Genomic DNA, 17,169 nt, shown 5'->3' with positions numbered 1-17,169 from the left:
ACCCACTATTAGCAAAAAAGCAAAGCAAGCAAGTTCAGTGCTTACCGGCAGAGTTATTGGACATGTTTCCGGGCATGGGGTACGGTCCCGCTTGATTCATCATACCCTGCATGCTGTTCATGGGCGGGGCATACGGAGACCCGGCTCCCATCATTCCCTGGTTCATGTTGGGATATCCAGGCGGTCTAGGAGAGAAATGAATGAGACGATTTAAATGCTATGAATGACTCTCCCTTTGCTTGTACTATCATGACCTGATTTTCAGACTGAATCCAGCTGTGGTCCACAGGACTGTAAAATCTCTGCTGTGAGAGTCTGAGTCTATTGGCAGTCCCTTCAGGATTTCACAAAGATTTACATATAAAAGCAAGCTTGCACTGATGTAATATTTCCCCATTTTTTACCAAAAACATTAGCTAGTGTTGTTTCTGAGCCTCAGGTTAATCAAAATCCATAATTCCGAGCTCAAACAAATAATCAATATGTGTTCATGTGTAATGCCTTAAGGACAGTCAGCTTTATATACACAAGTGTTTAAAAGAAAAGATCCGATATTAGACAGACCCATTCAAGCTTATTTAGTGATCATGATATACACTTGTCTATTTCCAACCGGTTTACTTCCAAATGGCATGAGAGAGGCACAGCTGTGTCTCTGTATATGTGACCCTGGACCACAAAACCAGTCTTAAGTCGCTGGGGTATGTTTGTAGCAATAGCCAAAAATACATTGCATGGGTCAAAATTTTTTATTTTAATTTTATGCCAAAAATCATTAAGAAATTAAGTAAAGATCATGTTCCATGAAGATTTTTTTTTTTGATTAGTAATATGCATTAAGAACCTAATTTGGAGAACTTTAAAGGTGATTTTCTCAGTATTTTGATTTTTTTGCACCCTCAGATTCCAGATTTTCAAATAGATGTATCTCGGCCAAATATTGTCCTATCCTAACAAACAATACATCAATAGAAAGCTTATTTATTGAACTTTCATATAATGTATACATCTCAGTTTTGTTAAATTTAACCTTATGACTGGTTTTGTGGTCCAGGGTCACATATTAATCTTTATGTGTCCAAAATCTGTATATTAGTCATCAGGGTCAGAAATGAACAAAAATGCTACTAAATGCCCCATGAATTTGACCTTAAAGACCTAGAACAGGCATCTGTACATTTCTTTTTTTTTTTTTTTCAGACCTATTCTAGCAGTCAGCATCAATTGTCATCAATTGTCCCATTTAAAATTGCAATTTTCCTTTTGTTTTCTCTAAAAATGAGTGAATTTCCAGAATTTTAGGAAAAACGCTAGCAACAATCGTTTTTTACTGTGTACTCAAACAAAAACTTTTTTTCTTTAGAAATTTGTCTTTAGCCGTTTTACACTTCCAAATAAAACTGTCTATATATTACCATTCCCCAAGCAAGTTATAGCTATTAATTACAATATTATTATAGGCGCTTTTCAGTGAAAAACAGACCTATTTAGTTTGACAATATAGAGCTATCCAAATGTTTCAGGAGTAAAGTCATAGCAGAAACAGTGTTATATAATAGCAAAACACAGTAAAAAAGATTTTTTTTTTTTAGATAAATATATTCTCAATCTGAGTATGAACAATGAACACGAACAGTAGTGAAAACAATTGCACAAATTGTCTTGTGCAACAAAAATATAAACAGGCCAAATTATTCACAAACTACACACAAATGAGAGAGAAATATACCAAGTGCAACAGAAAAAATAGAGCAAATAATCTTTACAAACTGTATAAGAATTAGTTACATAATATAACAACCAAACAGATGGATCCGCTGGCGGTAGTCTGCATCGGAAACTATTTTACAGGAACATCGCCTAGTGACACAAAAACCTACATTCCAGTGCTTTATCTGAAATATACTGCCGTTTCATCCTTGTTTTTGGTTTGTTATGTCAAAGGTCTCTGTCGTGAGTATTTCTGTGCTTTTTCAGAGTGTTGTCATGCAAATGTGTTATTTTACGTTTGTCTTCACGCACGCAAGACGCACTTTACTTTCACTTTTGAGTTTGTTCAGATTTCCAAAGAAACATGCGAATCGGTGGTTCAAAAGACCAAAACCTACGTTTATTGGTTGAATAAATGATAGTTTGAACCAATCTGGGCACAGGGGTGGGACTAAGCATCAACAATCGTTCCTGTTTGACTCATAAAACAGCAGCTGTGATTAAAATCAAATGTGAAAATGAAGAAAGTGAAAATTGTGGAATTACATTTAGATTCGCTCACACTGCAACAGATTGCTTTTGTGCACCATTTTGTGCAGCGCTGAGCCTTATAACCAATCAAATGCGTTTCTGGTGAACTTTGGAACGCACTGGCCAATCAGAGGTGCTTAGATTAGTCAGCGCTGAAACAGCTGTTGATGAAAAGATTTGAAAATGATTTTTGCATAACTTGTGCTAGACTAGACAGAAGTCATGGACCGACATGTTTGTCTTGTGAAGCCAGAATATGACGTAACCAAAACCAAACAAAAACATTTGTATTGTTTTCTATACTGATATTAATAATCATTATTACAGTATCAAAAGCAATAATCTACAATAAAAATTACACTTTTTTTTAATCATAATACTGCAGCCTTATGATTCAACAATCAGAGCTCCAGTGACTCAACTTCCTATGACTAAACCAATTTTTGCATCAGTGCTGGCAATCAGTGGAATGGACTTTCTCTCAGATCCGATCCAAATGTTTTCTAGTCATTCAGTGAGTTCAGAAGCACATGCTGTACCTGTGTATGGAGTTGGATGGGCCGTGGTGCATCCCTGCTGCTGCGGGATCCTGAGGCTTTCTGTTCATCCCGGGCGGCGGACACATTCCTGACGCCACCTGAGGAGGCATGCCACCCATATTGGGGGCCATGTTGGGGGCCATGCCAGGGCCATACGGCCTCGTACCCATCTGCCCCGGAGCCATGCGTCCTGGAGGCATCCCTCCGTACGGCCCACCTCCACCCTGCGCTGCCATAGGGTTCATAGAGCCACTCATGGCAGGACCACCCGGATAGTTGGCGTTCGGCATGCCTCCGTAACCTGGCGGCCTCGGGTAACCTGTGCAACACATTTAATGGTTAGTTTTTGATGCTCTTTAAAAGCATCAGTGTTCAGGCGAATCAAAGCTTCTCACCTTGTGGTCCGTACTGACCACTCTGCGGCCCATAGTTGCCCATGGAGTTGTTTTGTGGGAAGGAACCTATCCCACTATGCATTTGACCTCCAGATGACTGCCGTGGGGATAAAGTCGACCCGGGTTGAGGAGAGCCGTACGGCATCTGAGGGTTCCTCATGTATACTGTAGAAAGCAGACAGAGTTATGCTAGAGTCAACCACCCTTGATGTTGTGTTTTCATGCTAGGAGTCTTGGTATTGATCCAGGTGAATTTGGCTGGTGTGAAAGCAGCTTTTTTGAACTCAGACTGTGAAAATGGTGGTCTGAGGTACAGCTTGGGTAGAGTTCACAACTAAAAAAGCAATATGGTCAAGTGTGCATAAGCGTATCACAATTTATGATATATAATTACAGGCTCTACAGAAATTGCCTTTTGGGGAGCTGCTTTCTTGGCATTATTAGTTCAGGGCATATCAGGAAGTGTACAGTCAATTTATGGCTGCATGATTGAGGGAAAAAAATAAAATCACTATTTCTTAAAGAAAAAAAAACTTGTTTTTCAGTGCTTGTTTGTAGGGCTGCACAATTTGGCAAACATTTTATGATTACATATCAATATGGATATAAAAATATAAAAAGTATTATTAATTTTAAATAAAAATAATAATATTAATAATATATTATTATTATAAATTTAATTTGTTGTTGCTGTTGTCATCGTTGTTATCATCACAAATCAAAATCTAAAATTACAATATGTACGAAATCAAAGTGTAAAACAAAAATTCCATTAAAAATAAATCTATACTGTAATATTGCACTGTAAAATTAAATTTGGTATATTCTCTGAGGATGAATTATCTGTTTAAACTGAACTATACTATTCTAAGTTTCAAAAGGTAACGAAATATGCTTCATTTTATTCTTCTGTAATTGTTCTTAAAATATCAATTGAGTTTTTTGCTATTGTAGAAGTTAGAGATCCATCCGTGCTAGATATATAGGTCCGGGTCGCTAAAGACCTAGTCTCGCGTAGCCAGACCTTCAGACTGACGGCTGAAGGTCTGGAACTCATGGCAGCTTTCATTGGCCAAGTCCCGCCCATAAGACCGTTTGACCGACATGTCAAACAACCAATCACAGTTCGTTTCGTTCAGCGTCACGTTTCTGTGCGTGGAAATGCCCCCACAACAACAGACTGGCGTGCAACAAGTCAGTCATTGAAATAACCAGCATTGAAAGATAACGAAGAAGAGGGAGAACAAGCAGTAAGTCAGTAATTTGTTCACAAATGTCGCATGTGTATAACAATGGTGTCTACATAAGCACATTTTAGCAAAACGCCGAGTAAATCAGTCTGCACTTTGTTTCCCGGCGGACTGAAAATAAACGCGACACTCACGTCTTCCGTAAATCCGGTCAAATTCAACTAATCAGATGACAACTTCGACATTCCTGAAGTGTTTCCAGTTAAGTGTACCATATGCATCAGGCGTTTAGCCAACGTTCTGTGGGCGTGACCAAAGTCCCTTTAAGGCAAGTCATGTCACTCGGCGGCCATCTTTGAAACGCATCTCGGGCATCCAAGTGCAGCTCCTATCTGTTTGAATGGGGAAACATCAAATTCTCCAAAACTGTTCACCAAGCTTACGATTAAATTTCATATTTTAAATCTCCAAAGAAATCCAACAAGAACTGCCTCATAAATATGGTTCCTTGTGCTCCAATAGCGTGAAAAAACGCTTATTTTTCCGGCTAGATGAGCCAGTGCGCATGCGCAGTACTGCGCGCACCGATTGTTTCTATAGCAACCGGGACTTCTAACGGCAGCTGCAGTGACGCGCTGACTTTTCTAATCAACTATTGGCTCTTTCAAGAAAAAGGCGGAGCTTCGCGGCCATAATGAGCGTTGCATTTTTCCCCATTCAAAATTACACGAGTGACATGTCTTGGGTATTCTATAGTCTTTGGCGTGACGTCTGAGGCTGAGACTACTAAAGACCCAACTAGGGCTGTCCCCGACTATGAATTTTCATAGTCGAATCAGAATTTTCGAATCTTTCTATAGTCGACCGATAGTCGAATCATCTAGGCTTATGTGCGTGTGTGAATGGGTTGGGAGGGGCACGACACTATAGTCAGCAGGAGGGTAAAACTATTTTTATTTTATTTTATAAGCGACCAAAACTGCCTGCCAACTGACAGACAAACTTATTTAGGTTTAAATAAAAACACAGAACGCGTCTTTTAGTTCTAAAAACGCGAGGCGCACAGCACTGCCTTTTTTGGTGACTTTTAATGAAAGAGCAGTGTGCTGCGGTTATTTTATGTTGCTAAGCAACGACCAAAACAGCTGTCCTGTCAGTCAATTCAAAGGATTATAGCGCGAGCGCTCTAAAATCTTAGTTTTTTGCTGTTAAGTAAACTGTCATATTAGCAGAAACCCTAAATAATACAGCTCCGGGTTACCCACGATAGACACCAAAGGTTTCTCCTCCATTTCTTGGAGTCTCCGGACTTTTTAAGCAACGGTAAACTTTCGCCATCACAACAGAAGGCACGCCTCTCCATTCATTCGATTGTACAATGGAAAAGAACGCGAATGACGTCGGGCGTTTTTCCGCTCAGAGTTGATTTTTTTTTTCAACTTCAGGCGCTCAGAGCGCTCCTGCAAAACGCGAGGCACCGGGGACGCATAAACAGCGTGCAGAACGCTCACTGCCAACAGAAAACCATTCAAAAGAGGCGCCTACAACTGCAAAAACGCGTTCGGTGTGATCACCGCCATCCCTGCCGTCAAGATGGTCCTCATCTCGTCATGCATCAGGGAAAGTGAAAATTAAATTAGTCACAGGGGTGGTTGGATTTATTCACAAACACGTTAAAAATATTTATTGAACGCTTCTTTCTTTTCACTTTTGTTTTTACTGCATTATCATGATCAAAGGCTGTATATAACTTAATATAACCGTACAAAACCAGTAGTTCTGTGTGCAATTAGACATTGAGCACCCCCATATTGGCAAAATGGTATGATGCTCGTTTCACCCGCGAAGATTCGACTGTGAGATCGGTGGTCGAATCAGGCTCTGCATATCGATGCATCGAATCTTCGACTATTCGGGGACAGCCCTAGACCCAACTATGTAATAATGATTGGCGAAACATTCATGCATTTAAGGATTAGTCATGTAGCTTTGTGTCAACTTGTAAAGATTTATAAAATGTCACATGACTCACCTCTATCCTGTCCCATGGAGGAATGTAACATACCATCCGACTGGACACTTGAGGGTCTGGGGGGCATCTGGTTTCCTATTGGAGGTGCAAATGGCAAAGATAAAAAAGCAGGCAACTTATGATTATCCTATTATTTTGGAAGAATTACGCATTTCCACCTACACTAAATATACTATTAGTACATATAATAGTAAAGAAGTGATATAAATGAGTCCCACCAGGCATGGTTCCGGGTGAGAGGGGTCCCGTCCGTGAGGCCGGGCCGCTGGCGGGTGAGCCCACAGGTGAGGGTGACGGGCCACGGATCCCGGGCAAGTGAGGAGAGGTGTGGGGTGAGAAGGGCGACTGTGCCGGGTTGCTCTGTTCCCCCTGACTGCTGGACACTCCTGATGTGCTGACACCCGGACTCAATGCACCTTCAGTTCCTGTGGGGAGATCATCGATGGAGCCAGACAAATCCTGCACAGGAAAACCAGAAACAGAAACGTGTCTTTAGTGCTGTTTGATAAGGCAGGTCTCACTATTACTGCTGCTCATTCATAGCAAGACAAGCTCCTGAGCGCTCGTCCCACAGACATGAATGATAGCTCAAATCATGTGATCTACTGAAGAGAGGCATGCTCATAGTTTTTACAGAAGCCCTACGGGGACAGACTGATGGAAAAAATATGAGATGAGAGAAAAATGCTTATGTTCATTTGCTAAACTTTTGCGTTCACTTTCAGAAGTTTTGCTGGTGATGGAAATAGGAGATGGGAGGAAAGTCTGTATTGCTATGCTTTCTCTGGGGAGCGCAATACTTTTGTGAGTGAAGGAAAAGTTACACCTGAGAATGCAAATGTTTTGCAAGTGATCTCACAAACATCTTATATTTTAACCATTGGGCCTTGGTTTAGGGAAAGAAGGAGGGAAGGAAAAAATAAGGGAGTAAAGTAGTATAAAAGCAAGCAAGCAAGGAAGAAAAATTAAGCAAGTAAGCAAGCAAGAAAGGAAGGAAGTCAGGGAGTAAGGAAGTGAGGAAAGAAAGAAATAAGAAGTAAGGAAGTAAGAAAGCAACTAAGTAAGGAAGGAAGGAAGAGAGGAAGGAAAAAAGGGAGCAATGAAGGAAGTGAGAAAGAGGATGGAAAGAAAAGAAAGAAAGAAAGAAAGAAAGAAAGAAAGAAAGAAAGAAAGAAAGAAAGAAAGAAAGAAAGAAAGAAAGAAAGAGGAGTAAGGAAGGAAGGGAGGAAGGATGGAAAAAAAAGAAAATTAGAAAGCAAGGAAGGGAGGAAGGAAGCAAGTCAGGAAGGAAGGATGAAAAAAGAAGAAAATTAGGAAGTAAGGAAGTGAAGAAGGAAAGAAAGGGGAGAAAAGAAGGAAGAAAGCAACTAAGGAAGGAAAGAAGGAAGGATGGAAAAAAAGAAGAAAATTGGGAAGTAAGGAAGAAAGGAAAGAAAGAAAAGGGAGGAAGTAAGAAAGAAAGCAACTAAGGAAGGGAGGAAAGAACTGAGGAAGGATGGAAAAAAAGAAGAAAATTAGAAAGCAAGGAAGTGAGGAAGTAAGGAAAGAAAGAAATAAGGGAGTAAGGAAGTAAAAAAGCAACTAATGAAATAAGAAAAAATTAAGCATGTAAATAAGAAAGAAAGGAAGGATGTCAGGAAGTAATTCAGTGAGTATGTGAGGGAAGGAGGAAGGAAGTAAATAAATGAGAGTAAAGGAGCAACGCAGGAAGGAAGTCGGAGTAAGGAAGGAAGGAAATAAGTGAGGAAGTAAAAAGGATGGAAGGAAGTAGGGAAGTAAGGATGAAAGCAATCAAATAAGGAAGTAAGTCAGGGAGTAAGGAAGGAAGAAATTAAGGAAGTAAATCAGGAAGGAAGGATGCAACTAAAGCAATGAAGGAAGTAACCAAGTAAGGAAAGAAGGAAGTAAAGTAGTAGGGAAGGGAGAAAGTAAGGAAGAATGAAAGTGAGGAAATAAGGAAGGAAGCAAGCAAAGGAGGAAGTAAATAAGTAAGGAAGGAATGATGAATCTAAAAAAGGATATAAGTAAGGAAAGAAGGAAGTAAAGTAGTAAGGAAGGGAGGAAGTAAGGAAAAAATTAAGCAAGAAAAGTAGTAAGTAAGTCAGGGAGGAAAATGATAAATTTAAGTAAAAAAGTAAGGAAATAAGGATGAAAATATGAGCAAGTAAAAAGGAAGTAAATAAGTAAGGAAAAAAAGAAGTAAAGTAGTAAGGAAGGAAGAAAGGAAGGAGGAAAGAAAGAAAACCAAATTGCAGATGGCACAATGAGCAATTATTGAGCATTTTCACTGAAGGAGTAACCTGAACCATGTCTACAAACCAAAAGATTGTAAGACTTGAGACTAGGCTCTTTTGACTTTTGCAAAGAAGCGACTAGCCAGAAACCACTCAGAACATCCCAACATCCACAAAACAACATTTCAAAGCAATATGGTTAAAAACAATTGTTGGACAAACTAGACCCAAAACAACCTAGCATTGCTGCATCAAGTTCAGCACGGCCAAACACTGCTCACAATTTCTCTATAAAATAAATCCTGACTGAAAGACAAGGTGTCATAAAGCAGAGCAAACATCAGTGACATTTACACAGACGGCGCATAACAAACACGACAAGAGTAACATAACAGACACACCAAATGAACATAGGCAGCACATTCTAGAGGGGGAAAAAAAAGCACGAGACTATAAAATCTGAAAATGTTCAGTCAATATACGAAGCAAACAGGGATACTTTACACTAGCATGTGTCTTTGATTATTGATGGTTGTGCTATTACAGAACACAGCCTGCTTGAAAACAAGCCTGAGCGAAATGAGCAGCGCGTCCATATGGGGTGTGATGCTGAAATCAATCTGGCAGTCAGTCATAAAGCCTCCCAGCGGAGGAGTGTGTGTGTGTGTGTGTGTGGGAATATTTACACACTCAACTCGCGTCACGTGGAGCGCATGTGTTCGCTGAAAATTTGCAAGCTCATCTGCCAGTCAGATCAGAGAGGGAAAGGGAAAAAAAAGTGGGAGTGGATTGAGAAACACACACACATATAGTGAGAGGCCGACTGGAGCATGGCCAAGTATTCCCATAGAAATCTCACACTCGCAGACTGGCTGCGGCCCCAAAGTCGGCGGTTTTGCACTTGAAACGGCGCCCGCTGCTATTTTTGGGCCGTGACCTGCTGGAGGAACCCCAGAGGGAGAGACAGGAGGAGGACGCTGATTCAGGCTCCTGTTTTTACTGCCACACACACACACACACATGCTTCAGCGTCTACATGACCCAGCTCTGCTCTCCTAACAGGAAACAATCCTCCGTGGATTGGTGTTTATGTTGGCATGTGTGCGTCTAATAAGATTCCTGAGTGTGTGACCCATGAGGAAGGTGTTTATTACCCGAGAGTGTGGCGTAATGCCTGTGTTTGTGACCACAACGTGACGCAACGGCACCTGGGAACGTGATCTCTGAGCATCGCTGATCCCAGAGCGAGGGCATTAATTAATGAAGAGACTCTGAGGACTGAGACTCTCTCTGTGTGTTTAAACTAGGGCTGGGTAAAAAAATATCGATTCTCCGATTTTAATCGATCTTCAGTTTAACGCAACGATATCGATTCGGGAATTCACGTAAGAGGATATGAATATTCACCTCTTGTCCTGAAGGTGTCACCATCAGCTGCTTTTTTTGCAGAAAAATCTGGTGATCAAAAAAGATAAAGGCTGTAGTTAGGAACTGTTAGTTTTATGGACAGTTAGAATGTTTTGTATACGCAGACAAGGGCTTTATGATGGGCCTGTTTTGAACGTTTTGAATTTAGAAAAAGTTCATTTCTTAAACATGTTTGAAGTTCTTAATAGATTTCACTGTTGCACATTTAGTCTTTTTACTTTTTTTTTTTTACAGTAATGTGCATTTTGCAGTTTGTTTACATGGTGTACAATGGATGCACATATTTATGACTTCTTGTTACAGTGTTCATTTAAAATAAAAGTTGTTTATAATAAACAACTGTGTGCACCCTATTATTAATGTAGATGTGTATTTCAGTAATAAACTTAAGTAGGAGAGTTTCAGTTACCAGCATTTATATCAAAATATGGATCCCATGTCTGCAAAACTAACATTTTAAATGAAATATTGATAGCTAATCGATATCGAATCGAAATCGAAACCATAAAAATAAGAATCGAATCGCCGAATTGGTCACAATACCCAGCCCTAGTACAAACCCAACAATAAAACACATTTCTTACTTCCTTATTTAATTTGTAGTGAACTATATATAAGTATTTAAATAATTCACCCTTATAGGCTGTTTGTGTCTGAGCTTATTTATTATTTATTTATTTTAATGACTGTCTGCACTTGCTGTACTATATACTTCAGTGCGGTAAAAGTACTATAATTTATTATACCAGTAATTTTATAATAAATCGAAAAGCAAGACATCTTGAATAAACCAGGAAGTTGAAATGGCAGCCAATGATTGATCTTCTGCTGCCATCTTCTGGTTATATGGGTCATTTCATGTCATTTTCATCTCAAATTTTTTTTTCCCATGTCATCTTTATGAATGAAAAGTGAATCTTTGAAGTGAATTTTATTGCACAGCTGTAGAGTTGGAAAAGGTTTTAAAATATTACAAGATTTTAAAAAATGTTATTCTTCAAAAACTTATTTGAAACCTTAAAACTAGACACTTACATTTAATGCGCTTTCTATGGACACAACATTACTTTTGTACATTTCTTTTGATGTGGACATCTTCACGTCTTTGACTCACATACACTGCTGGTCAAAAGTTTTGGATCAGTAAGATTTTTAATGTATTTTAAAGAAGTTTCTTATGCTCAAAGCATAATTGCATAAAAAAATAGCACAAAGCTGAATTTTTCAGCATCATTACTCCAGTCTTCAATGTCACAAGATCCCTCAGAATTCATTCTAATATGCTGATTTATTATTAGAATTATCGATGTTGGAAAATGTTAAATATTTTTTGGAACCTGTGATACTATTTCAGGATTCTTTGATGAATTTAAAAAGAACATTTATTCAAAATAGAAATATTTTCTAACAATATAAGTCTTTGCTATCACTTTTTATCAATTTAAAACGTCCTTGCTGAATAGAAGTAATAATCACAGATTCCTTTTAAAGAATCCTTTTAAAATCCGGTTCCTTTTAAAGAATCCTGATAAAAAGCATGATTTTCACAAAAAACAAGCAAAACAACTATTTGCAACATTTATTATGACAATGAATGGTTCAAATCAGCATTTTAGAATGATTTCTGAAGGATCATGAGACACTGAAGACTGGAGTAATGATGCTGAAAATTCAGATTTGATCACAGCCAATCAAATTCATTTTAACACATATTTAAATATTTTTAAAACTGCAATAATTTGACTATATCTGATTAAATAAGCTCAAATATATTGAATAAAATTCTATAAATTCATTCAATATATTTTAACTGTACAAACTTATTTTCTATAAGTCTTTTAAATAAAAAAAGAAACTTTTAATACATTTGTACAAACTGCGAACTTAAAGAATAACCTTGCTGATTTTCAACTAGCTTTGTATTGTTACAATGACAGTAGTATAAGTAAATGTCAGTAGTTTATGTAAATGAACACCTATTTGTTGGGAAAAGTCAATCAGATGAAGCAAAAAAGTTCAGCTGACTTTGGCAGACAAGCATTTACCCTTTATTTTACCAGGAAAGTCCCACTGAGATACAAAATCTCTTCTTCCAGGGCGTCCTGGCCATACCCTGGTGCATGCAAGATGGAAAAAGCGAAAATACTGTTTATTAACATATACTACTGATGTAATAATACAAAGCCGGCTAAAAATGTTCTTGTAAATGTAAGAGCTAGAATGCTAGATTGTGACTTGAATGTTTAATCTGAGTTCAAGCAACTTGAGAAAACGGAGACATCCAATTAAAAACAAAACTTGACAGTTTCACTGATAAATAATGAAGGAAAAACCCTTTTAAATGCAGACTGCTCATCACACTGACTCTTTTACTGTGTGCCATCACAAGACCAGTCATCTGACCGCCGGCTGAGGGTTTATCTTAACCCCTTCTGTCCCGGACAGGAGCGTCACATGAACCTGTCTGACCCCGTGATGTCTAGAGGTCAGGGAGTCACGAGCGGTCAGTGAGGTCAAGAGCAGCGTCTCAGGTCAGGCCACAAGAGCAACACTGAGCAACACATTACACTGTCTGACCAGAGCAATACATCACACCGCAGAGCGTTCGCAGACAGCGCCCGCGGGCTTCATCCTTCCCTTTATCAGTCTCTCTCTCTCTCTCTCTCTGGCTGAGTTTCAAAACAAATGCACAAATGTGTTTCTTAAAGCTGGAATACACTGCATGACTTTTGCCCTGATTTACAGTCCACAAAGTCAGCCTGCATATCTGTTGACAGGTTTCACAGTAAATCACATTCAAATACTTCTCTTTAGACTCTGAGTTCATTCCAGGGCAGTAAAATTGATTAACTGCGATTATTCGCTTGCAAAAATGAAAAATATGCATATATAACAAACATTTCTTAAATATGCATGCATGTGTATATATTCATATAAATTACACAGTACGCACTAGGGCTGGGCGATATGGCGAAAATGTAATCTCGATATTTTTTTCCCATATTGAACGATAACGATATATATTTCGATATAAGCTCTTGATGTTGCCAGCTTTACAATAGTATCCCAACAATGACTAAAGCCACAAAAATTAAAGGGTTCATTAAATTACATTTTAAAGAATAGTTTATTAACAAAATCAGATTACAGTTTTGGCCTTAAAAATTAAAACAACTTACTAAAATAAATTAAAAAAATAACAGTTGTGACAAAGTATGGTAAATGAGAGTAAATGTACAAAATGTAAACATAAAATTATTGTAAAAACAATTTGTAACAATTATTTATTTAATTTATTATTTATAATTATTAACACAATTGTTTATTTTCTCTATTATAGGTTGAGCTATTTAAATTAGATGCAATCACCGCATTTTGAAACAATCTACAGTATAAATAACAAAAGATTACGACACGGTTCTTTCTTAATCGTATTAAGTGCAGACAATTCAGCCATAATCAAAGTAGGCTACTCTCTAAATATTCAAAGTGCAAATAGAGACTATAGACATACAGTCGTGGCCAAAAGTTTTGAGAATGACACAAATATTAGTTTTCACAAAGTTTGCTGCTAAACTGCTTTTAGATCTTTGTTTCAGTTGTTTCTGTGATGTACTGAAATATAATTACAAGCACTTCATACGTTTCAAAGGCTTTTATCGACAATTACATGACATTTATGCAAAGAGTCAGTATTTGCAGTGTTGGCCCTTCTTTTTCAGGACCTCTGCAATTCGACTGGGCATGCTCTCAATCAACTTCTGGGCCAAATCCTGACTGATAGCAACCCATTCTTTCATAATCACTTGGAGTTTGTCAGAATTAGTGGGTTTTTGTTTGTCCACCCGCCTCTTGAGGATTGACCACAAGTTTTAGGATCTGGGGAGTTTCCAGGCCATGGACCCAAAATTTCAATGTTTTGGTCCCCGAGCCACTTAGTTATCACTTTTGCCTTATGGCACGGTGCTCCATCGTGCTGGAAAATGCATTGTTCTTCACCAAACTGTTGTTGGATTGTTGGAAGAAGTTGCTGTTGGAGGGTGTTTTGGTACCATTCTTTATTCATGGCTGTGTTTTGGGGCAAAATTGTGAGTGAGCCCACTCCCTTGGATGAGAAGCAACCCCACACATGAATGATCTCAGGATGCTTTACTGTTGGCATGACACAGGACTGATGGTAGCGCTCACCTTTTCTTCTCTGGACAAGCCTTTTTCCAGATGCCCCAAACAATCGGAAAGAGGCTTCATCGGAGAATATGACTTTGCCCCAGTCCTCAGCAGTCCATTCGACATACTTTTTGCAGAAGATCAATCTGTCCCTGATGTTTTTTTGGAGAGAAGTGGCTTCTTTGCTGCCTTCTTGACACCAGGCCATCTTCCGAAAGTCTTGGCCTCACTGTGCGTTCAGATGCACTCACACCTGCCTGCTGCCATTCCTGAGCAAGCTCTGCACTGGTGGCAATCCGATCCCGCAGCTGAATCCTCTTTAGGAGACCATCCTGGCGCTTGCTGGACTTTCTTGGACGCCCTGAAGCCTTCTTAACAATGCAGTGGAAAGTTTTTTTGGGATTAAGTTAATTTTCATGGCAAAGAAGGACTATGCAATTCATCTGATCACTCTTCATAACATTCTGGAGTATATGCAAATTGCTATTATAAAAACTTAAGCAGCAACTTTTCCAATTTCCAATATTTATGTAATTCTCAATAATTTGGCCACGACTGTACACAACCTATTATAGCCTACATACTAATAACAGCCTAGATATGTCATGTAGCCTAATTTGCGTGCATTGGGGAGTCACTCTCTATACAAGGGGGATTAAAATTGCTTTTGAATGCGTGTGCGTGTTTTGCTTTCGGTTTCAGTTTTAACAATCGCGCCAAACTCTCAGCTGAGCTAAGAGTCACTTTTCAGGTAGCCAAACCACTTATATAACGGAATTCGTGCTACCTTCTTTGTTGACAATTTCAACATCTTTGGATAATAACTCGAGGTTAGATTCACTTCCACTCTTTTTTTTGTCGTCCTGGTGTTAAGTTTGCTTCGCAAAGTGTGGTAGGAAATGAACTTTGTACTTTGACGTGCACACACACGCTGATTGGCCGCTGTCGCATATTTCTGCTGTGTGATTGGCTCTTAGATTAATCCATATCAAGCAAAAAATATCTAGAGCTTATCATCGTTATTAACAAATTTTATCGCGATTCGATATAATATTGTTTATTGGCCCAGCCCTAGTACGCACACATTATGTAACCATAAATGTATATTTTGGATGCGATTAATCACTAATTTATTTATGAATCAAAGACGTTAAAATGTCCACATCCAAAAAAAATGTACAAAAGCGATTTTATGTCCATAGAAAGCACATCAAATGTAAGTAAAGTGTCTACTTTTAAGGTTTCAAACAAGGTTTCAGGGAATAAATGTCAGCATTTGTTTGAAATGACATGTGACATTGTCATTCGGTGTAACAGTGTTTCTGCAAAGATTCAAACAACATGCTTGTTTTGACTTGTACGTATTAAAATATATAAAGTAATAAGGAAGCATATTAAATGTTATTGTTTTAAATGAGTAAAACAATTCTTACTGACAAATGGGAAAAACCTATAGTAGCAAATTTTAAAAATGTAGAATTACAACTGATTAGTATTTGGGGTGAAAGTAATTACTTTAATTTGTCATAGTTAGATTGTTGTTGTAAATATGCCTGACAAGATTGTAACTGATTAATTGTAATCGCTTCCAAAAATTTGCATAACACATTTTTTAAATATGCATGTATGCATATGTATTTATATAAATTACACAGTACACACAAATTATGTAGCCACAAATGTATATTTTGGCTACAAATTTTCAATAACCAGGTATTCGATAAGACATGCATTTCGATTCCGCTTAACGATTCCCACATTCGTATTTTAATGTGATTTATAAAACTATTTAAGTGCAGGAAGAAAAAGAACTTGCACACACATTTGAATATCTTTTATACATTTAATGAGGATTAAGCAATAGTTCATTTATGAAAAGAAAACTATGCAGCGTTTTTAAACTTTTAATTTCAATTTCTATACCTGACATTTGTTCGGTTTTATTTATTTATGCAATTGCTAATTGATTTGTTTGTTCCTATTTTATTACTTGTCTTTAAAGGATAACTATTGCCAAAATGCAACCTGGGCTTTTTTTTTTTTTTTTTTTTTTTTTTTTTACTGTAAACGAGACACTTATATCTAAAAGCATAATTACGACAAACAAGCTGTTTTTGAGATTGACCGTGATTTTGTTTTGTGGTCAGTGGCCGGTGAATGGGAGTACTAGGGGCATAATCAAAATCGATATTTTTCCAACACTAAGAAGGCTCGACACACCATGAAACTTTGCTCGAAGTATCGCCTGGGTCTCTACACATGAACTCAAACATTGTGTACACAGAGTTTACTGAAAAAACAAAAGTTTTGAATAACTCACTTTCACTGTTTGAGTTTCCGCTCGCGGCCGTCTTGCCAGTCAAGAAGTGTCCATCTCCGAATGCGAAGAGAGTAAAGATGGATAGCTCCTAAAGCATATTTCCATATAAATGCATGGCTAATTTATTGTTTTGTAAAAAACAATATTAACCTTCTAGTTGTAAAAAGAGCCTCATATAAGCCTAATATTTCATCCTATGGAGTCCATTCATTCGCATTCGGAGATGGACACTTCTTGACTGGCAAGACGGCCGCGAGCGGAAACCCAAACAGTGAAAGTGAGTTGTTCAAAACCTTTCTTTTTAGTAAACTCTGTGTACACAAACAATGTTCAATGCTGGAGTTCATGTGTAGAGACCCAGGCTTCTTAGTGTTGGAAAAATATGGATTTTGATGCGCTCAAAGTTATGCCCCTAGTACTTCCATTCACCGGCCACTGACCACAAAACGAAAATCACGGTCAATCTAAAAAATGGCTCGTTTGTCGTAATTATGCTTTTAGATATGTTTGTCTCGTTTACAGTAAAAAAAAAAAAAAAAAAAACAGCCCAGGTTGCATTTTGGCAATAGTCATCCTTTAACAATTTAATGTTTGAAATTTATATTAGTCTAATTTTTTCCTGT

General features: G+C 38.0%; 1 protein-coding gene across 2 annotated transcripts in view; it reads right to left on the bottom strand.

Annotated features, from left to right (window-relative positions):
* The window catches only part of arid1ab (AT-rich interactive domain 1Ab), a 129,032-nt gene that overhangs the window by 23,174 nt on the left and 88,689 nt on the right, over positions 1–17,169 (bottom strand). For both annotated transcript variants that reach the window (XM_073821271.1, XM_073821272.1), the window contains exons 5-9: positions 6,616–6,856; positions 6,398–6,472; positions 3,176–3,340; positions 2,781–3,099; positions 46–185 (exon numbers count right to left, since the gene is read on the bottom strand). In XM_073821271.1, coding sequence (XP_073677372.1) covers positions 46–185; positions 2,781–3,099; positions 3,176–3,340; positions 6,398–6,472; positions 6,616–6,856 — 940 coding nt within the window. The remainder of the gene's footprint in view (positions 1–45; positions 186–2,780; positions 3,100–3,175; positions 3,341–6,397; positions 6,473–6,615; positions 6,857–17,169) is intronic.

This window comes from Garra rufa, chromosome 17 (genome assembly GCF_049309525.1).
Source record: "Garra rufa chromosome 17, GarRuf1.0, whole genome shotgun sequence".
Classification (NCBI taxonomy): domain Eukaryota; kingdom Metazoa; phylum Chordata; class Actinopteri; order Cypriniformes; family Cyprinidae; genus Garra; species Garra rufa.
The sequence above is the reverse complement of the archived record's forward strand: the minus strand, read 5'-3'. Positions and strand labels throughout refer to the sequence as shown.